The sequence below is a fragment of the Schistocerca gregaria genome, chromosome 3 (genome assembly GCF_023897955.1).
Source record: "Schistocerca gregaria isolate iqSchGreg1 chromosome 3, iqSchGreg1.2, whole genome shotgun sequence".
NCBI classification, from domain to species: Eukaryota; Metazoa; Arthropoda; class Insecta; order Orthoptera; family Acrididae; genus Schistocerca; species Schistocerca gregaria.
In genome coordinates, this window is record NC_064922.1 from 428,422,733 (window position 1) to 428,446,686 (window position 23,954).

A 23,954-nucleotide genomic window follows, 5' to 3' on the forward strand; every position below is an offset into this window, starting at 1 on the left:
CCTTGAATGCCAGAAGTAGTTTGTGCCCACTTAGAAGAAGAGGCATCATGAAAGTTGCTTGAGCTAACATGGCTCTTCATTTCCCATTTTAAATATGAAATGAATAAATTACTCATTGTACCTCAAAAGCCATAAAAGTTTCTCCAAAAGTATGTTGTGATTTTCTCAGTCAGATGCCTTAGACAGATCACTAAAGATCCTGGTAGATGAATTCTTGTCTTATAGATATTTTAACAAAGTCAGTAAAGTGGTAGATGAAATATAAACATAGGTTTCTGTGGCCATTGTCAAATACTATAAAATTTTTCTGGGTTTGTGACCGCATAGTCAGTATATATAAAACTACCGATGTTTCAGTCCCTGTTGCAAGCGATCTCCTTCAGGGTGTTTTTGTTTACTGCTGAATGAGAAAACTTGGTTTCTTATATGCCACAGACAGATGGTGTAGCTATGGGCTCCCCTCTCTCGCCTATTGCATCAGACATCTTTATGGAAGCATTTGAAGAAACAGCACTCCAGTCCGCAGCACTATGCCCAGGATGTTGATTCCATTATGTTGATGATACTTTCAACATCTGGGCACATCGAGAGGACAAGCTACGAAATTTCCACCAAAACCTCAACCAGCAGTACTGCATTCACTGTGGAGATAGAAAAGAATGTGGTGCCGCCGTTCCACGAGATGGAAGTTCACAAAAAGCCTGATGCTAAATCGAGCCATAGAGTGTATAGGAAGCCAACTAGTACTGCATGCCTCCTCCCATCATCACCCTATGCAGAAGAAATCCACCCTGCACGCTTCAACCAAGAAGGCTCACAAGATCAGTGATAGGGAACATCTAAAGGGTGAACTATAAAACATAAAGTAAATTTTTTGTGCCAATGGTTATGGAATGAAAGTAATAGATAAAACTGTCGTGGCAAAGAATGATGCAGTAGAGGAAGAGCAAAAGGAAGCACAAAACATATGTTCAAGCTGTCACTGAACAGGTGGGCAGAATTCTCCTCCGAGCAGGCATCATGCCAATTTTCCGAAACAACAACAGAATAAAAGATGTATTTCACACAATTAATGGAAAATCTCATATAAAGATGTGAAACAATTACTAACAAAGAGATAGAGGGGCTGGCCAGTACTTACCTCAGCTCAGTACAGCCGATAGAAACACAAAAAACAACCGAAAATTTAAGTTCCTAGCTTTCGGAATAAATGTTCCTTCATCAGGGAGGAGAGAGGGGAAAGAAAGGGAAGAAGGGAAAGTGGATTTAGTTACTCACAACCCAAGTTATGAAGCAACAGGGAAAGGAACACAGGGAGGGTAGCAAGGATGGAGGCATGGTTGTCAGAGGGAAGCCAAAGATATTCTACTGTAGGTACTGTGCCAGCTTCAAACCAAAGAGGATGCATACAGAAGTAAAGAGGTGTATAGTATAAAGATGTATGATGAAAAGATGCATGAATGGCTAAAGAGGAAAGGGAAAGAGGAGAAGACTGAAAAGTAAATGGGAGTGAGGTTGTTTAACGTAGGTTCAGTCCAGGGGGATGGCGGGATGAAAGGATGTGCTGGAGTGCAAGTTCCCATCTCCGCAGTTCAGAGGGACTGGTGTTGGGTGGGAGAAGCCAAATGGCACATACGGTGTAGCAGGTTCCTAGGTCCCTAGAATTATGCTGGAGGGCATGTTCCGCTACTGGGTATTGGACATCTCCTAGGCGGACAGTTCGTCTGTGTCCGTTCATGCGCTCAGCCAGTTTAGTTGTTGTCATACCAATGTAAAAGGCTGTGCAGTGCAGGCATGTCAGCTGATAAATGACATGTGTAGTTTCACATGTGACCCTGCCTTGAATTGTGTATGTTTTACCAGTAGCGGGGCTGGAGTAGGTGGTTGTGGGGGGATGCATGGGGCAGGTTTTGCAGCGGGGTCGGTTACAGGGGTAGGAACCGCTGGGTAGAGAAGGTAGTCTGGGAATATTGTAGGGCTTAACAAGGATGTTACGGAGGTTAGGGGGACGACGAAAGGCAGCTATGGGTGGTGTGGGGAGAATTTTGTCAAGGGATGATCTCATTTCAGGGGTTGACTTGAGAAAGTCATATCCCTGGCGGAGTAATTTATTGATGTATTCGAAGCCAGGATAATATTGGGTGACAAGGGGGATGCTTCTGTGTGGTCTGAGGGTAGGAATATTGTTGTTGGACGGGGAGGAATGTATAGCAATTGATTTTGGTGAAGCATGCATACTGGTGAAACAGCATCTTACTTTCAGGAGAAAGATTAGAGAGGCAATAGAAATAGACAAGTGACCGGCCAACATGAATGGAGAAGATGGCTACCGACTTCCAATGTCTTGGCTGCCATCAATAACAGCACTATGGGACAATAGCTCACATGAAGCAACACATCCAGACGCGTGGGATACCGCAGCAGCTGTAGATACACAGAGTACTGGCGTGCCTCGGCCGGCAGGAAAACAACACCACGTTACAGCTGCTGCCTGGTTTTCTATTCGCCGATTTCCACCAATCACAAGCAGTAATGCAAACACCAATCAAAACGCCGGGTTTCCACCAATGAAAATAAATAATAAAAACACCAATAAAGACTTCTAACAACCCTCCCCTTCATCCTAAACAGTGTGTCAGAATTAGATAACAGCTATGTCTGCAGGCATATAAGAAACAAAGTTTTCTCATTCAGCACTAAACTAAAACACCCTGAAGATGGTCGCTTGCAACAGGGACCAAAATCAGTAATTTTATATAAATATATCAAAAAAAGTTCTGCATCACCCCAGTTCCCAGAACTCCTGAAGATAACTGTTGACTGTGGATATTGTATCACAGGGACAGTCCCTTCCTGAAGTAGGAGTCTAACAATGGTGTACTTTAGTCTGCCTGGAAAGTTACATTGTGAAAATTATTCTTTAGCTGTGTACAGCAGCTATACAAAAAAACTGCTTTTAATATTTTAATTGAAGTGATTTAAAACTTTAGGAGGACTTTTGCTTTCAAAAAATTAATTATTTTCATGATTTCTCTGGAAATAGTTGGAATGATATATCAAATAGATTTTATGCTTGTGAGACTAACTGTTGCATATACCAAAATGCCTTATCTTTTCATCTGGCTGTGCTGAATTTCTCAATTACATTTTTAAATTGATTGTTAAAGAAGCTTGTGATATAACTGTATTTGTTTCAGACATGGATGAAACATGCTTTGCAACATCTACTGAAAAGGCATCTCCCACCAAATTAGATAAAGAATCTTCTGAAACAACTGTCACTGTCCTCAAAGTTAATAAAAATAAAATGCCTTCAAAGACAAGTGGTTCATCCCCCATAAAATTAGGCAAAAAAACTTCTGAAATGAATTCCACTGTTCACAAAGGCAGGAAAAATGTTAATAAAGACAGAATGCAGTCTGGGACAAATAGCTCAGCTACTATGAAAAGTACTTCACAGACAAGGAAGACCTCAAATAAACCAAAGTTGTCCAACAGTACTAAGGAAATGGAACCCTCAATTGAAGCAGACGAATTATCACCTAAATGCCAGAGCTCTAACAAAACTACGACACCAGCACCATCAGGAGAAGTTCTTTCAAAAGAAAGACCATGTAAACTAACTCTGTCCTCAAACTCAAAGGTGAATTTTTGTGTTGTTTAAGATGAAATGAAAACATGAGTTTGTAGGATATTGTAGTTTTACAAGTTAAGAGGAACATAAATAATTCTAGTTTCAGAACTGTGTTATCATGTAATTTCCTGGATTATCACTTTAGTCTGTATTTGTTGGTTATGATCAAACAATGGAAACTCCAAGTAGGAATATCGACAATGTAGGAAAAGACAGTTTGCTACTTAATGTAAAGAAGTAGCATACAGGCACAATTAAAAGACACTTACATAAAGCTTTCAGCCACAGTCTTCATCAGTAGAGAGAGACACACACTGTTTACACACACAAGCAGGCACACACATCCAGCCTGAGATGCTGGAGTTGGCAGTCATGTGTGTGTGAGGTGTGCCTGCTTGTGCTTGAATGGTGTGTGTCTCTCTTTATTGATGAAGGCTGTATCTGAAAGCTTTATGTAAGTATCTTTTTATTGTGCCTGTCTGTAACTTGACGTTGCTTCTTTACTGGTTATAAGTCAAAGTTGCTCTTTTTGTGGTCTGTTTCCAGTATTACATTAAACTGAGAATTCATTGAGCAAGAACTAAAAAAGAAATTGGGTATTACAATGAAGGAATTTTGAGTGTGTTACAATTTATATTTTTCTTACACTTATCATTTTCCATTGTTATTAACTTTATTTTCAATCTCATGGCTAAGAATTAGATATTGCTTGTGAACATTTAAATTGTATATATGTGAGTGATGAACTATCACAAATGATCATAAGTAAAAATAGGCATTACAGTTTAAAGAACGATGTCAGTTCTGCAGAGTGTAGATTCACATGTTGAAGCACAAACTCAGTTGCTGAAAGGCTTTGCTTCCCCATCTGATGTCCATGTACTGTCATGAAGACCAGCTTGAACACTGAATATAATTCAGACAGTACTTTTTACAGCAACTAATGCTTTTAAATAGAATTATATGTTATTTGTTTCTATAGGATATTTGAAATTCTAACTTTAGTATCCACCAGTGGTTCAGATGCCTCACCCAGCCCAAGAATTGATACGGAGGAAAAGTCAGAAGTGCTAAGGATTCATGCTACGGCACCAGCTTGCTCCTGTGGAATGCGCTACTGCTGCTGCTGCTGCTGGCTTGTCATGTGGACCTGTGTACTGATGTAACAGAGTCTGTTAAATACCATGGTCCTGCACTTGTCCAGCAGTACTTGCTATTCTCTTATGTGTATGATACATGCCATATATAGGAGAGTGATTGAGCTTGATTGTGTTTATATTTTTTCAGTTCAGATCGCTCCCTGGACTGTTTGTGCACACTTACGATTACTTTCACTGTACTCTGAACTTTGCGTTTCGTTAGCTGTTCACTTGATTAACTCTGCCATCATTGACCACACAACTGCCTGTTTATTCCTCTGGTCTCAGCATTGTCGCTAGTGTGAATGATCATTTACTGTGTTCTACTTATGATGAGTAGAAGAGAAAAGTAACCAATAATGACATCCTACAGGTGTCGAGATTTAATCTGTTGAAGAGTGGAGTCACTGACATGATCACATCAAACTGATGGACTGTATGTGTATCAGCTTACTATAATAATGTTATCAGCAAAAAAACACCGATATTGTTCAGCATGTTGTGTGCCAAAAACATATATGTTGAGTTTGAAATGGTGACTGCAGTGGAAAAGCGAAAAGAGATACAAAAGTGAAAAGAGGTACAGTATTTAGGACTACAGTACGAAAGGGAAAGAAAGGGAACTAGTAAATGTTTCAAGACCTAAAAAGGATTCGTTTCTAAAATTACACTTATTTTAAATATTGCAAAACATTTCAATTTTGGTTAACCTGAAGCAGACAACTGGCATTGTTTTCTTTGTTTTGTTGAGCAGGGTGTAAAATTGATATTCAAGTAGGGTTGAATATGCAAGAGCTGTTCAGGGAGAAGTGGAGAGGATGCCATGCGTCAAATATGAGAATCCTCTGTTGAGTTTCTATAATCTATTGTGGACCATTATCGTTATAAGTTAATTAACAGTGTGTGTTTACAGTAGAAATAAACATTTGTATAATTTGAGAGAACCAAGTAAGTGTTAATTATTGATCCATAATCTCCTTCCATGTCTTTTTTAGTTTGATAGGTTTCCCCACACTCTCATGTTCCTTAAAACCTTCCAAAATGTTAGTCTGTTGCAAAATACAGGCAGAGTTTTCTAGCACTGACTTCTTAACAATATTTGAATTTAACTTATAAAAAGATTCCTCCACTCATAGTTGAGCTAAACAAGAAGAGCTATACTGATGGTATCTTCTATGACAGAGCCAGGGTCTTTGTTTCTAAAAATTATAGAATACTGCTTGTAAAATTATGATAATGGTTCTCTTGTGCAGGGCTGAAGACATATATCCATGAGAAACACCAAGGTGTTTCTACTTTTTCAGTTTTGATTCTTTTTGTGCTTCCTCCAGTTGGGTACTTTTGTGCAAGAAAATGAATTGTGTATAATTTGGGCACAGTAGTAAAAGAAGTAAAAGAAGGAGTGCCCTAGGCCCTCACATTTTAAGGGTAGGGGAAGGACTGCTTTCTGGCTCTTGCACTTTTTTTGGGGGGGGGGGGGGGGATTGCTTAAAATTCCCCTACCCCCTTGTTTTCTTTCCCTCACCCCACCTTCTCCACTTCCAAGTAGCGAACCAACAACTTTATGTCAAGATGATTCTCACTCTGCAGCAGCATATGTGCTGTTTCGAAATTTTCTGACATTAAAGCTATGTGCTGGATCTCATGCAGGCTTGACTCACAATCTGCTCACACAGCTTCACTTCGGCCATTACGTCTCTCCTACATTCTTTCACAGAAACTCTTGTACATAGTTTTCTGGGCTAGCAGTCCTGGAAGAAATTATACTGCAGAGAAATGGTAAGTTGTGTTGGCAGAAGTGAAGCTTGGAAGAAGGTCAATGTCAGTCTGGAGTGCCTGCCAAAGGCAAGGTTCTGAATTTGAATCCAGATCTGCATATAGTTTTAATCTGCAAGGAAGTTGTAACAACTTTGCTACATTCAGTTTAATATGGGTATTGGTGTATCAATTTTAATAATACGCTGTATAGTAATTTTACATACCATGTGTGTGTGTCATATGTGATTGGAAAATTGCATTTTGTTTTAGAAATTGTGTGAAGTTTCAGTTTTATGCCCCAGAAACTTACAGTGGTACCTGATTACATTGCGAAGCACACACAGTTTATGTTTCATGTTTATTGTAAATAATTTATGGCAGTCCTGCCTGTTTCAAATTTTTCGTAAATAATTTATGGCAGTCCTGCATGAGCTGGTTGTATTTCTAGGTTGGATCACTTTCAGTTTATTAACAGTGTGTAGAATCTTAGTTTCCATACCACTATAAAGGATATGACTCTGACTTAATAACTTGTCACTCAAATTATGTCTGTAAAAATAGTCAGATTTTGTTACTCAAAAACTGTTTATTCCAATTATCTAAGAGTGTTGATTGCTACCTGAAACCTTTTAATATCTTCACCTGATGGTTCTGCCATACAATTCTGTATATTGACCTTTTTAATTTTATATGCAAATTAAGATAAAAAAGAATTCTAGGGTGACAGATTTTTCAGTTTCACTACATAACAACAGAGATGATGATTTCCAAAGTTTTAAAGGAAGCTGAAATCCAAATTGTCTGGTTTGGCAACTGAAAAGTTTAACCATGCTTTTACATACACTCTAATGAGGAAAATACAAATATTAAAAACTGAATTCCCTTCTTGTGGTGATAATGCAAATAAATATTTTCAAGCTGTAACGTTCCCTCTTTATGTTTATTTAGGTTTGATTTGTTTGATTGTTATTCTTTATTTCTATTATTCGGAATCTTTTTTTTTTTTATTAAATTGAGCCTGAAACTTATGTAATAAATACTTCACGTGAAGTACGATTTGCAGCATAAACAAAAATTAATTTTGGAAATGTAATCCACTGAATATTAAAAGTAAAGCTTTTGAACAACGCGCGTGACTGACTAGATACATTCAGAGGGTACGTACATTCGCGTGCGAGTGGTTGCGGTCTGGTGAAAAATTTTCATTGTGAAATAATTTCGTCGTAACACACTCGGAGATTGCGAACGTACATTCAGAGTAGAGGCACGTACGTTCTATCATTCCCCGTGGCCTGGGTAAAAGAATGGCAATTATTTAAATCTAAGAGTATTTCTTTTGCATCGGACTAGTATTTTTATAAGAAAAAGAAAATTGCAGGTTCTGAATGTCTCGGCAAAACGAATCGGAAGTAATTTTAGCGGCCACGAAAGGAAAGTAGAGAGCACAATCACGTACCTCTATTGTTGAGCAGCGCCGTTTTGAAGATCTTCGGTTCCATCTATAACTCGCCTTCTCTGCTTAACATAAATACTCCATAGGCATGGGAATAAGGCTTGTTGTGCGATGAAAATAATATAAAACACATCTTGCGTCTTTTAACTCATTCATTTACCACACACACACACACACACACACACACACACACACACACACACTAGTAATTAGACAGTACGACATCCCACCAGCCCATCAGAACAAAAAGTAGTCGTTCATACAAGAAATAAAAAACGAAGGGCGAAATTGTTCCTATGTCTCTCAAAGATAAAAAGTTTACCAGATATTTCTCTGGTGTGTCACTGGAACAATTTTTCAGCACCTCTGCGATTAAATCACAATATTTTCAGTTCCTTTACAAAGCAATAAATACCTTTTTCATCCAGCTTGCATAATCAATAGCTCCAGAAGACAGGATTAATTCTAAAAATTCTCTGTAGTCCTCTGTAGAAATGTTCCTTGGCCTTTTCATCAATTCCAGTTGGGTATTTAATTAACATGGATTTCAGACCAAATGTTCTGATATTCTGTTAACATCTCTGTTTGCACATCCCATCTTTTCCTTAAAAATATTTCTGAGATTGTTTTACATATGTTATACCTGCAAGGTAAATGCAAGACATTTTTTCTAAAAAAATTCAATTAAAACACACTCACTTCTAAAAAGACCCCACATTTGATGCTGTTGTGGCAGAAACTGCATTAACTTATAACTGAAAATCCTGTTCAGCAAGAATTTCATAGGCAGTTGTTGTCTGCTCCTATCAGCTCTCAGACAGTAATGCAGACACTCTTAAGAAATTTCCCACAAAGACTCACAGGAAATCTGTCAATGACATTGTAACCTATTAATGCAGGAATCAATTGACCATCCCAATGATCAATAGCAGCCTGCAGTTTCCTATCCGTAAATTGATTCTTTATTTCAGTAATCTTCTCCTCTCAACAATTGTAAATAGTTCTATTTGATCGCAAAATTTTCAATAATTTAACTCACTTCTAATTTTAATTGAAATTTTTTGAGGACCTCTTGTATTTCTTCCTTCAACAATAGCTATCAGAATGTAACTGTTGTCCTGTAACTGATCATGCAATTATTAAAGGCTGCAGAAAGCTTAGATGCTTGATTCCATTATTTCAACAGGTTGATCTGCAAGGGGGAGGAAAAAACTGATTAATAGTGAGTCAAATAACTGAAATATGTATTAAAAACTGCATTGATGAGTGATGATGAGTTTTCCTTTCAAGTTATTTTTAGATACATTTATGTGTTAGCCTGAGTTATGATTACTTGTTGAATTTCATATTTTCTTTGTTGTTATCCCTTCACAGCTGCCCCTGATTGCTCAGAAACTCTTCTCTCTTTCTTGTATTTTTTAGTGAGCCAGTTCAAAAGATGAGTTGATTATCACAATCTGTTGTGTTTCTGTGTGTGGCAGCAATTACAGGGATACGATTATCACAATCTGTTGTGTTTCTGTGTGTGGCAGCAATTACAGGAATACCTGTACAAAGTGATTTTTCGAAAATAATAAAAGATAGAAAAAAGTAGGTAGATTGTAGTTTTACTGCACTAATTTGAGGTCTGTTGTTGCCTGAGAATTTATGGCCATTTTAAAATCACCACATAGATGGAGTTTGCTATTTTGTTTCTTTATTGCCACTTTTGGTGTCCAATACCTTGGCAGTAATTGTTCTACCACACCTTGATCATGTAACCTGTAGATTTCTGTTTTTGCAATGTCTTTTCAGTCACAGGGATTGGTGAGAGCTTAAAAGAATTTTGGTGCTGCTGGTAGCTTCATGGTCAGGTCAACTGTAGAGTTGTTTCCTTACCTGACTTGCATAAAGTAATGCTGGAAAAAAACTATATAAGTCATCTAACACTTTGAAAGGGTTGTTATCAGATGTTTTCTGGATGGAAACTGACAAGCCATGAAGGTGTCTTAACATGAAGAAGTAGATTGTATTTTCTTTTGTGATACACTTCTGCATGATGGACCAGTGGTGATTAATATATAAATTGGAATATCTTGATTTTTGTACTCAATTGGATAATGTTGTGTGCCAGACACTGTTGAAGATGCTAGACAAGTGTAAGAATCCAGATTAATCAACTTCAGTGAAGGATTGGTTCAATTGGAAATTGTGAATGATAACCATAATATGGCTACTATCCTTCAGTCACAAGTAAAAACACAACACCTGAGAGCAGACACAGTCCAAGTGGCTGCTCCAGTTCCACACTCATGAATTTTTTAAGCATTGAAACAGTATGGCTGTATTGCTGCTGGCTCATTTCATTTAAAATCACCCAAAATAAATATATCTCGTTGCCATCATGTCACAGATATTTGTAAAAATTTGGTGTAAGCAAGTGATAAATTTTTTTTTCCAGATTTTTTGATTAAAACTGTAGTCAGGGGGCTATTTTGAAATGTGTAGCATTTTCTCCATGTGGCAACAGTACGAAAAGTAGGCTGAAAGTTTTTAACTACTATAACTCCCTTATTTATAAATCAGTTTTATTCAATTTGGTGTCATTGGAAAGATAAAAGAACCAACTATATCACTAAACTATAAAAATGCTGCAACTGTGCATATAAATATGTGCAAATCTGTAATTAATGTCATTTTAAAAAAAGTATTTACTAACTTCATGAATTTTTTTCGTAAAAATCACAAGTTTCACCATTTTAAATTTTGCCCCAAGAATTCCTATGGTATATTAAAAACAAAGATTACCAGACTTACCAAGCGGGAAAGCGCCGGTAGACAGGCACACATATCCATCCGTACATATACCTTTGGTATATGGATATGTGTGTGTGTGTGTGTGTGTGTGTGTGTGTGTGTGTGTGTGTGTGTGTGTGCGCGAGTATATACCTATCCTTTTTTCCCCCTAAGGTAAGTCTTTCTGCTCCCGGGATTGGAATGACTCCTTACCCTCTCCCTTCAAACCCACATCCTTTCATCTTTCCTTCTCCTTCCCTCTTTCCTGACGAAGCAACCGCCGGTTGCGAAAGCTTGAAATTTTGTGTGTTATTTTATTGTGCCTGTCTACCAGCGCTTTCCCGCTTGGTAAGTCTTGGAATCTTTGTTTTTAATATATTTTTTCCATGTGGAAGTTTCTTTCTATTTTATTTACATCATTAATTATAATTCCTATGGTCATACATATTAACGTAAAAAAATCAGAAAGATGTTTGTTCTGTTTAATCATTTAAAACAGAAAGAAAATAAATAATAATATACACGTTTCATTTTGTGACTCTTACCTAGTGGTCATAAATGATGATCAGTTCTCATAAAACACTTTCATAAAATTCTAAAAAGCATTGATTCTGTCAAACAAATTTTCAATGGACAATATTATGTCTGATTCAAAAGTATATAAACTACTAGTACTTGCGCTTGCACTAGGAGCAGGCAGTCATTAAAATGTTTTCATAAGGTATCCAGCAAACATCAGTGTGAAGTAGCCATGAATTACTTGAGGAAGGGCCACTTGGACTCATGAACTTGACTTTTGCATCTCTGTGTTCTTCACTTATCTCTAGAATTTTTCCAACTCACCATTGGTTATCGTAGATAGCTCCGACAAATGTTTCTTGTTTAATTGTGTTAGAGGCAGTGTTTTGAATTCCATGAGGAACTTGAATGAATTTAGTAGATGATGAAACATGCCTTATCAGCAACTTGATGAAACACGCTTTATCAGCAACTTGTTTTCATTCAGTGGTTTGAAAAAATGATTCACTCTTGTCCCAGGAATGGTAGAACCATTCTTGTAACATGTTCGAGAACTTTGTTATCCCCTCTGTTGTAACATGGAAGATTTCTATTCCTGGAACATGAGTTTTGGCAAATGTAAACAGATCTTTTGGACTGAAAATGTGATTGTCATATGGGCACTGTAAACTTGCTCTTGTTGCTAACGTTTAATAGTACCACCAACTCCATCACATGCATTTTTGCTATGACTAGTGGCAAAAAAATTCCATTTTGCAGTTACTCCATGATCTTGCTTGTGATGGCACAAATTTAAAAAGTTCTTAAAGTTTTTATATTGTGCAGAACTGCCATCACTGAAGTACATGACATGCTGGATGTGTGGTAATTGTTCCAATACATAAGTGAGAGCAGTTTTCTGGGAAACAGAATGTGTTTTTATCATGTTGCAAACAGTCACTTATACAACACAATGACATTGACTTAATGCAATCATCTGTTTTAAAGTACACCACAAAAGGAAGAGGGGTTACTTGAATGTTCTGGTAGTGAAATCCTTGTGCAGCATCCTGAAGCAAACAGGTATAGTTCTCTGCAAAATCCACTATGATGATAAATGTAGTATAAGAGAGGGTTTCTTTGCTTGATTTGAAGTAGTGACTGTGATATTTTGATACATAATGATGTTGTGTTAAGTTTTGATGTTTTTGGATGAGCTACTTAACAAATTCATCGGTTGTCTTTATTAATGTCTCCAGTGTAGGTCGATCAGTTTGCATCCATTGTTTGAATACAACATTTTTCACAATCTTGTAAGGACTCCAGCTCCATTAAAAAATTGCGCAGTTCATATTCGTCAGGAGACCGAGAACAGCGATGCAGCACGCACTCCTCGTTTTCCAGATTGCAAAAAAGTTTCTGTAGATGTTCAGTGTATGGTTCTTTCACATGTGCAGCATGCATTAACAGTTTTACGTTTTGGTGATACATGCATACGCATACATTATGCATTCCACAACTGTTTACAGTAACACATTATTTTGGCCTAAGTTCACAAAATTTAGTAACAATAATTTTATCTTCAGGGTATTTTTCTCTGAAAGCTAAGTATACATCTTTCAGATTATGTAAAATTAGTCTTTTTGTCTTATACACTCTTTTGCCATTTTCTGAAGGGACAGACAGACAGACAGTCTTATTTATTTGCAGAAATGCGACTTATGTCATCTTCACAGTAAAAATTCTGGACACGTTTTTCCACATCCTTACCTATTCTGTTTCCCACTTTATAACTCCCTTTTGACAAAATACCATCTTCTTTTAGCAATACCCTCGATTTCTTCACCATGTATTCGGTAATGTTAAAAACATTTGGAACTTTTCTTTACTCTATAAAGCTGGTGCTAAGGTAAGTATTTGTAGTTTTTCTTTAACAGAACTTCTGCTGAATTTCTTTTTAAGTTTTTGCATTAAAATATTACAGTCTGTACATTCAGCACTGCTAGTTTTTTCATTCACATTTTTCACTGGAAAATGTAGCACTTCTGATGCTGTTTGCTGTAATTTTAAAGCTAAGCGACGTGACTTGGATTGAATGTATTCTGGACATGTGTCTTTTGCTCTCTTGGTAACCTTAAATTATGAAATTTCAACTAGTTCACAAATTTCATTAAGTTTTTGAGGAGCTGTAGATGGATCTTGTGTATATTCTTGATCTTCAACTTCACATTCATCCATCCCTGGAAGGTTATCCCCCATAGGAGATAAAATGTCCTTATGGCATGTATTGCACAGCTTGGTACCTGGGATAAGTCCAAGTGTTTTATATTTCCTTGCCATGGTTAAAGAAATGGGTTTCAAAGATTTCTTAGCAGTCTTTTTACCATGCTTCTTAAAAGGGTCGCAGCGAATTCTTTGTCTGTCTTCAAATGTTCCCAAATAGAGCCTTTTGTGAGAAGAACAAACACACTCAGTATTTTCACAGGTGCTTCTTAGCTTCAATAATTCAATATCAGCTTGATTCAGACTTGACATATCTATTAAATCAAGCTCTTCACTGCTACTACTTTTCTTTTGACACATAACTGCTGACACAAAACCTAAAGAACATTTGTTTTCCATTGTGATTTTTTATCAACTGTGTATGTTGCAGAAAATAACTGGGTGGTTTGAAACTTTTTCTTGTTCTTTAATTACCAAGCAGAATGGCTCCTTATGTAAGAAGAACAAAATCAAGACAAATAAGTCCTTCAGATATATAAAGTGCACAGACACACAAAAACCTAGCACACACAGCCTGTGTTGCATGTGAATGTTGCTGCTAGACTGAATTTTTCATTGTTGTTTCATGTATTGTTGATTAGCTATTTGAAGCAATTAATTATTACGGCAAGTAAAGATCTAACAATAGAGGGCAAACACCCTTTTGATTTTTTTATGTTGAAAAGTTTGGCAGTAGGAATTATTTGAAACAAAAATTCAGATGATAACAAAGGTGAGAAATTACAGTAATTACAAATTTTCAAACATTTATTGCTTAGACACAGCACTTTAATAATTTTTTTTTATTATAACTCTATTCTTTTACTTTCCAATGACACCAAATTGAATAAAATTGATTCATAAATAGAAAAGTTATAGTGGTTACATATTTACAAGGCACATCGTTTCTCAACGCGGCACTTCGTTTCTCAACGCCAGTTTGGTAGAAGGGGCCAACATTTCAAAATGGTCTCCTAATTACAATTTTGGTCAAAAAACTCCAGAAAAAATATTTTAACCCTAACTCATTATGTACATTCCTACACCAAATTTTCAGAAAAATCTGTGACATAAGGACAACGGCCACTGGGTGCTTTCACATGAAATTACCCTGCTAAGAAAATGAAGTTCAACTTCTGGCTGCCAACTGTTGACCCTCCTGGCCCTCTGTCACACAAGAGCCACCAAGATGGTGAGGCACTCCAGTACTGTTTTTTAAAACCAAACTACATGAGTCTAAATTTCACGACTTGCTAAAAATAAATAAAAAATGCCCATATCAACAAGTGTGTACATTTAATTACCACGCAACATATCAAAATAAGCATAGCAGTTATCAACAAATACATTGAATGATGCTGCCATGCACTACTTCAAGATGAGTAAAACATAATGTAGAAATAACCGTGTCACATTAAAAAGGTGCACGTACTTCTGTTCTTCCTTGTGATACACTCAGTTTATAGTTAAGAAATACCAGATTTTAGTTATGACTGTTTTAGATAGTGGCCTGATTTAATCTTCCGACATAATACAAATCTGGCACATAAATGTTATTTGAAATTAATGCTAAATATATGTTGGGTAAGGTATAAGGGAACATATGCTGACATTATGCTATGAGTTTCTGTGGATTACATTCTACTATGATTCATTCGATCGAAACATATTAATCAAAGTCTTCATTACTCTAGAATTATAAGAGTTTCAGGTAAACCAAGTTATTATGTGCTTACTGTTCATATAAGCTTCAGTATGACATGCCAATGTTGAGTGTAGCTGCCTTGGTTTGCCAGTAGTTTAATTTTAAGAGACCATAAAACGAAGTACAGTACTTTCAATGTATTCTCAAGTTAAATTCAGTACCTGGAAGTGTCACTTGGCCAAAGATGTGCACATCTTCCCTAGCTGTCGATTTACCCTGTCGCCAAAGTCCTTCGTGGGCTGTCTTGCTGCCATGTGGCTTGCCAGTATTCCACAAAGAGAAAGAACTGCAGAACATCGCAGGGTGTGGTTGCGTAGAATAGGGAAAAGGACCAGTTCTCTTATGAATCAGCCTAAACTGTGTGAGGTAAGAAATTGGACCTACGTAAAATTGTTGTGCCCTACCAAGGAATGATACCACTTTCTTCCACTGAGCTGAACTGTGGTAGAGTTATTCAAGTAAGCACTGAAAAAAAGTTTAAATAAAGGGCCTCCCATACATTCATCTTGTATTTTTTTTTCTTTTTTAAGCTTCATTTTGCAACTGATCAACTCAAATATAATCGAAATGATGGTGTTAGTAAGCTAAAGCCAAATGCTTTACCATCAATTTTCAGCCAGCATCCTGCAAAGAAAGAAAGACAGTCATTCTGAATTTTACTGTCTTACATTTACAAAAAGTTCAATCAAATGAAAATCTGCATTGTTCAGACCCATTATTTGTTTACACTGTTATGCCTGTTACACATTTAAAATAATTATAATAATAAACTCGGATGAGAACTGAATCCACGCAAAACACTTTGTACTTCACCAATATTACTGCCTGCACTGAATAGGATCCACTGACTGTCATGTGAATACGCAACTCATGGGTTCAGTAGCATCAGGTTATCTTTTCAGATCAGTGTCCACTCTGCTTGTAGCATAACGATGTACATAACGGGGCAAATAAAAGCAGCTCTGACGAGTGGATGAGACTGGATGTGAATGTACATATATAAACACACATCATCACATGAACAGCACGTGTGTGCACACCACATGATCCACACAAGTTCACACTAGTGCTGGACGTGTCAGTGTGAATGGAACACTGGAAAAGGCCAATTGTACTCACAGTGGAGCAGTGGGTGTTCATTTTGGAAAGTTATATGGTAACAGTCATATTATCAATTGTTTACTGAGAAGTTTAATGGTGTAAAGTGCCAGCAAATAGTGCCATGCAACACTTAATCCGAAAATGGCGTCAAACTGAATCTGTTTTGAATAAGTCAAAAACTATCCCGAAACATGCCCACACACCAGAAAAATGTGGCTGTAGTTCACCAGAAAATGCTCTGTAGTCTTAGGAAATCAACCAGATACCTATCTCAAGAGACCAGCATATCACATTGATCATGTGGACATGGCTGACAATATACTGTCCTGTTGCTCCATTGTAGTTTTGTTTTCGTATTCATTACAATGGTATATGTACTCTTGAAGAAGCATAATTAACTTGTTCAGATGGCAACAAAATCGCAACACAGCAACAAGAGTATATGTATGGAAAATGTAAAATGAGATTGTAAATAATTGTATATGGATGCTAACTCAAGTGCCAGCACATTAAAATAATTATTTATTATTATAACTCGATCTCCTCATTTGCTTCCTAATAATGAAAGATGTAAACATTAACATAATTATAATCTAAAATTTTTGTTTGTGGCACATTTGTCAAAAACGTGTAGTTCCACAAGTGTTATGTTACTGTATCAAACAATGGAAATCCAGGATGGAATATAATAATATAATGAATTGTCCCAGGTGTCAGAGACTGTGGTCATGTGCATGTGAGCTGCGTTTGTGTGTGTGTGTGTGTGTGTGTTTGTGTGTGTGTGTGTGTGTGTGTGTGTGTGTGTGTGTGTGGAGAGGGGGTGGGGGGGTGTTGTCTATTATTTACAAAGGCCTTGTTGGTTGAAAGCAAACTTTCCGACAGTTATATTATTCTGCCTTTCTGTGACTAAGCATTTCCGCTATATGGTTAGTAGCAACTTTCGTTATATTGCTATGTTACTATATGTTATTTCAAAGTAATTGTAAATGCTTGTTGCTAAAATTTTTGACAGCATTTAAATAAGGTATTAAACATTCCTTGTCACCAAAATTTATTATGATTTCATTCCTACTAACAAGGAATTTCGAGAAATTATAGCGTACACAGGGGTTTACCAACAATCATTCTTCCCACAGGCCATTTGTGAATAGAACAGGGTAGGAGGGATCAGTTAGTGATACCAGAAGTCCCCTCTGCCACACACCATTATGTGGCTTGTGAAGTATGATATACGTAGGTTGGAACTTAAATAGTGGCAACACTGCTGTGGAGACACTATCCAATGGAATTAATATTGTCGCAAATGGACTCACCCATCCTACGTCACTGGCATGCGCACAATGGAGGGAAACACAGTCACTTGTGAGTGATCGTTCTAATGTAACGGTGTCACTACGTTTTTGAAACAGGAACAGTGGATTTGGATCAAAACTGAATGTGCCAGAGGTCGTACAGCACGACAGTGTCATCAAGGTCTTCAAGTGGCGTGCAGGGAATTGGGTTTGTACAGAACATGGCACGTTGGGTAAAAGCCTTCAACGAAGGGCAACAAACTGTGGCAGACTTGCATCGGGCAGGTCATCTTAGCGTCTCTGAAGAAGAAGTGCATGCTGTTGCTGTGTTAGTGAACAATAATCAATGTCATACGATTCATGAGTTCGCCCACGAAACTGGATTAGCACATATGACTGTTCTTCGCATGCTGAAGGAATGCCTGGGCTTGTGAAAAATTGCATCATGATCGGTTCTGCGTGCCTTGTTGGAAATGCAGATATGGATGCATTACGATGCTGCTCAGGTGCACTTGGAGCACTATGAGTGAGAAGGAGAGGCTTTCTTATGCTGTATCGTAACACTGGCTATGATATGGGACACATCGTATGAGCCAAAACTGAAACGCCAATCCAATGAATGGATCATTAGGGGTTGCCATGAAAGTCGAAAGTGTGTCAAAGCCCCAGTATGGTGAAAGTTATGGTGATTCTCATGTACAACTGTGATGGTGTTATCCTAACGCGTTATGTTCCTCCACAGCCGGCTATTAATGCACAGTATTACTGTTTGTTTTTGGAGCATCACCTGCGACCACCTTTGCGAAAGAAGCCGCGACTGTGCAACTCACACATAACTTTGCATGACAATGCGCGGATGTATACAGCGCAAGCTGTGGCTGCTCTGTTCAGTCGCTGGGACTGGGAAGTACACTACCACCCACCATACTCCTCAGAATTAAGTCTTTGTCACTTTGATTTGATTCCGAAGATGAAGGAACCATTTCGTGGCATTCACTTCAGAACAGTTCCAGAGATTCTACATCTACATCCATGCTGACGGCCCATGGTGGATGGTACTTTGAGTACCTTTATCGGTTCTCCTTTCTATTCCAGTCTCATATTGTTTGTGGAAAGAAAGATTGACAGTATACCTCTGTGTGGGCTCTAATCTCTCTGATTTTATCCTCATGTTCTCTTCGCGAGATATACGTAGGAGGGAGCAATATACTGCTTGACTCCTCGGTGAAGGTATGTTTTTGAAACTTCAACAAAAGCCCGTATCGTGCTACTGAGCGTCTCTACTGCAAAGTCTTCCACTGGGGTTTATCTAGCATCTCCGTAACGTTTTCGCGATTACTACATGATCCTGTAACAAAGTGCGCTGCTCTTCGTTGGATCTTCTCTATCTCTACTGTCAACCCTATCCCACACTGGTGAGCAATATTCAAGCAGTGGGCGAATAAGTGTACTGTAACGTACTTCTTTTGTTTTCAGATTGCATTTCTTTAGATTCTTCCAATGAATCTCAGTCTGGCATCTGCTTTACCGACGATCAACTATTATGATCATTCCATTTTAAATCACTCCTAATGCCTACTCCCAGATAATTTTTGGACTTAACTGCTTCCAGTTGCTGACCTGCTATATTGTAGCTGAATGATAAAGGATCTTTCTTTCTGTGTATTCGCAGCACATTAAACTTGTCTACATTGAGATTCAATTGCCATTCCCTGCACCATGCGTCAATTCGTTGCAGATCATCCTGCATTTCAGTACAATTTTCCATTGTTACAAGCTTTCGATATACCACAGCATCATCCACAAAAAGCCTCAGTGAACTTCCGATGTTATCCACAAGGTCATTTATGTATATTGTGAACAGCAATGGTCCTATGACACTCCCCTGCGGCACACCTGAAATCACTCTTACTTTGGAAGACTTCTCTCCATTGAGAATGACATGCTGCGTTCTGTTATCTAGGAACTCTTCAATCCAATCGCACAATTGGTCTGATAGTCCATATGCTTTTACTTTGTTCATTAAATGACTGTGGGGAACTGTATCGAATGCCTTGCGGAAGTCAAGAAACACAGCATCTACGTGGGAACCCGTGTCTATGGCCCTCTGAGTCTCGTGGACGAATAGCGCGAGCTGGGTTTCACACGACTGTCTTTTTCAAAACCCATGCTGATTGCTACAGAGTAGATTTCTAGTCTGCAGAAAAGTCATTATACTCGAACATAATACGTGTACCAAAATTCTACAACTGATCGGCGTTAGAGATATAGGTCTACAGTACTGCACATCTGTTCCACGTCCCTTCTTAAAAACGGGTATTACCTGTGCCCTTTTCCAATCCTTTGGAACACTACGCTCTTCTAGAGACCTACGGTATACCGCTGCAAGAAGGGGGTCAAGTTCCTTCGCGCACTCTGTGTAAAATCAAACTGGTATCCCATCAGGTCCAGCGGCCTTTCCTCTTTTGAGTGATTTTAATTGTTTCTCTATCTCTCTGTCGTCTATTTCGATATCTACCATTTTGTCATCTGTGCGACAATCTAGAGAGGGAACTACAGTGCAGTCTTCCCCTGTGAAACAGCTTTGGAAAAAGACATTTAGTATTTCGCCCTTTATTCTGTCGTCCTCTGTTTCAGTACCATTTTGGTCATGAGTGTCTGGACATTTTGTTTTGATCCACCTACCGCTTTGACACAAGACCAAAATTTCGTAGGATTTTCTGCCAAGTCAATACATAGAACTTTACTTTCGAATTCATTGAACGCCTCTCGCATAGCCCTTCTCACAATACACTTCGCTTTGTGTAATTTTTGTTTGTCTGCAAGGCTTTGGCTATGTTTATGTTCGCTGTGAAGTTCTCTTTGCTTCCGCAGCATTTTTCTAACTCGGTTGTTGTACCACGGTGGCTCTTTTCCATCTCTTGCGACCTTGCTTGGCACATACTCATCTAAATGCATTTTGTACGATGGTTTTGAACTATGCCCACTGATCCTCAACACTATCTGTACTTGAGACAAAACTTTCATGTTGAGCCGTCAAGTATTCCGAAATCTGCTTTTTGTCACTTTTCCTATACAGAAAAATCTTCCTACCTTTTTTAATATTTCTATTTACGGCTGAAATCATCGGTGCAGTAACTGCTTTATGATCACTGATTCCCTGTTCTGCATTAACTGTTTCACATAGTTCGGGTCTGTTTGTGACCAGAAGGTCTAATATGTTATCGCCACGAGTCGGTTCTCTGTTTAAATGCTCAAGGTAGTTTTCAGATATTGCACTTAAAAAGATTTCACTTGATTCTTTGTCCCTGCTACCCATTGTAAACGTTTGAGTCTCCGAGTCTATATCCGGCAAATTAAAATCTGCACTCAGGGCTATAACATGGTCGGGAAATCTACTCGAAATATTTTCCAAATTTTCCTTCAGGTGCTCTGCCACAGCAACTGCTAAGCCAGGGGGCCTAAAGAGACAGCCAATTGCTGTGTTTGAGCCTGCTTTAACCGTGACCTTCACCCAAATTATTTCACATTTCAGATCTCCGTCAATTTCTTTCGATACTATTGTACTTTTTATCGCTATAAACACGCCTCCCCCTTCACTGTCCAGCCTGTCTCTGCAGTATATCCTCCAGTCTGAGTTTAGAATTTCATTACTGTTTACATCCGGTTTCAGCCAACTTTCCGTCCCTAGTACTATGTGGGCATTGTGACCGTTTATTAATGAGAGCAGTTCTGGGACCTTTCTGTAGATGCTCCTGCAGTTTACTATTAGCGCATTACTATTGTTATTCCCAGTTTTGCCTACTACTACCTTGTCACGTCTCAGGAGGCATCTTGTCAGGCCTAGAGAGGGAATTCTCTAACCTCAAAAACCCACATGTGCGCTGCACACGTACTCCGCTATCCTTGTAGCAGTGCACGCCTGACCTATTCAGGGGGACCCTACATTTCTCCACCCTATAGCGGAGGTCGAGAAATTTGCACCCTAGATCTCTGCAGAAGCGTCTGAGCCTCTGGTTTAAGCCTTCCATTCGGCTCCAAACCAGAGGACCGCGATCAGTTCTGGGAATGATACTACAAATAATTAGCTCAAATTCCACCCCACGAGCGAGGCTTTCCTCCTTCACCAAGTCCACCAATTGCCGTTGTGAAGTGAGGGTGACCTCTGAACCCAGATGACAGGGGTCATTGGTGCCGACATAAGCAACAATTTGCAGTCGGGTGCACCCAGTGCTCTCTATCGCCGCCGGCAGGGTCTCCTCCACACCTCGGATGAGACCCCCCGGCAAGTAGACAGAGTGAACAATGGCCTTCTTCCCCGACCTTTCTGCTATCCCCCTAAGGAGCTCCATCAGCTGCCTAATGTTGGAGCTCCCAATCACTAATAAACCCCTCCCCCTGTGTGCCTGCTCGGACCTTGCTGAAGGAGCGGTCACATGTCCATTCACAGGCTGAGCGAGCGATGCCACATGGCCAGCCTCCACATTGACCCTCCACCTCTTGTGCCTGCTGAACCTGCCACTCCCCTTGGGGAGAGGGTGGCCCAGTTGCGCCCAGTACTCGCGAAGATGTCTCGACAGCAGGGACCGTGGGCAAAGCATGTAACACCTGGGGTGTACCATGCGACACACCAGACTCCCCACTGCTGCTACACTCCAAGGCAGCAGCCTGAAGATGGTTGACTGCGGTCATCAACACATTCAGCTGTTCGCGAACAGTGGCCAGCTCCTCCTGCGTCTGTTCACAGCAGTCACACATCCTATCCATCGTAAGAAATCAATTTACTGTAGAGGGTTAATCAACTTTTAACTAGACTGCTAATTCACTAAAGGCGGCTGATAGCTGACTAAACTGTGGTTCCTAGACACTTCTTGTTGAAAACAATGAAAATAAGTACTACTCTGGACTGTATTCAAAACACACGCTAGTACTACTGGCACTACAGCTGACTAAAGAGACTCTCTCTGACTGTATTACTGTTTTCAAAACAAACACGAAATCTATGGAACACTATTACTACTAGTCAAAAATTAAAGCTTCCTAAAAGCAAAAACACACACAAGAAGGAGTGACAAGTAAGAAAAATATGGTTAACACTTAAATTAATGTAGCTCGCTGCACAGCAGATGTGAAGCAGACGGCAGTTACGATGACCCTGACACTGCTGGCACTATGATTGACTAAAGGGACTCTCACTGACTGTATTGAGAACAAACACGAAAGCTATGGAACACTATTACTAGTACTTGAAAATTAAAGCTTCCTAAAAGCAAAAACACTTGGAAGAAGAAGTGACAAGTAAGAAAAATACAGTTAATACTTAAATTAACGTAGCTCGCTGCACGGCAGATATGAAGCAGACGGCAGTTACGACGACACTGACACTACTCGACAGGCAGTAGACAGCTCCATTTACACCATCAACTGAACAGGCTCTGCTAATGGTATACTACACCTTCCACATCGCTGGCAATGGGTTCTACACAACACTGGTGACTACTTTGAGGGACAGTAACAGGTGCAAACATGTAACTCTTTTGTATCAGTTGTGAATAAATAGATGCCACTATTTAAGTTCCAACCCTCATAGAAGTAGAAATGAAAGAATGTGCGTAAGAATTTGTCATGGTAGAAGGATTACAAATTCTATCATGTTGTCTGCTCTGTAGTTGTGTTATTTAATGACAAAAAACTGTGCTGCAGTGCGTATTTAATTACTACACTATTGTTTGCACCTTCACTTCCATCAGAAAGTGATTATAAACTCATTTAAAAGCTGTGGCCTTTATTGCGCTATGGGAGCATGCCAGCTGCTTGGCCCAATAATGGCAGCTACCGTTGAGTTGGCACTACTTCCTTCATACAGGGCTTTACTCCGGCCAACGCTTCTGCACCACTGGAACGATTTTCCGGAAAAGTGGGTCAGTGGCCATGGTCATTGCTTGCAACCTCTAGTGACTCAGTGGAAAATCCAATAGGGTTTGCTACAAGGCATCATCCAACGCAAACATGAGAACCTCCTGCTGATTGAGCTGTGGACCAGGTCTCACCAGCAGCTTTGATAGTGCATCAGCACGCTGGGTGATAGAGTTATAATGAATGTCATCACAGTACTTACTGAGAAAGAGAACCTACCTCTCCAATTGGCAAGGCGCCTTGGAATGAGGGCTGAAATGGAAGCCAGTGGCTTGTGGTTGGTGATGAGGAGGAACCCCGCCCCATGCGAAAAAACATGAAACTGCAAAAGTAATAACTGGTGCTTTCTTTTCCGCTTGTGAATAATTACATTGCACTGCAGAAATCGTCTTCAGTTTGTAGATGATGTGCTGCTCTGAGC

General features: G+C 38.9%; 1 protein-coding gene across 1 annotated transcript in view; it reads left to right on the forward strand.

The window, feature by feature from the left end:
* The window catches only part of LOC126354627 (uncharacterized), a 276,170-nt gene that overhangs the window by 64,532 nt on the left and 187,684 nt on the right, over positions 1-23,954 (forward strand). The window contains exon 6 of the mRNA XM_050004393.1: positions 3,198-3,643. Within this exon, the coding sequence (XP_049860350.1) occupies positions 3,198-3,643 (446 nt within the window). The remainder of the gene's footprint in view (positions 1-3,197; positions 3,644-23,954) is intronic.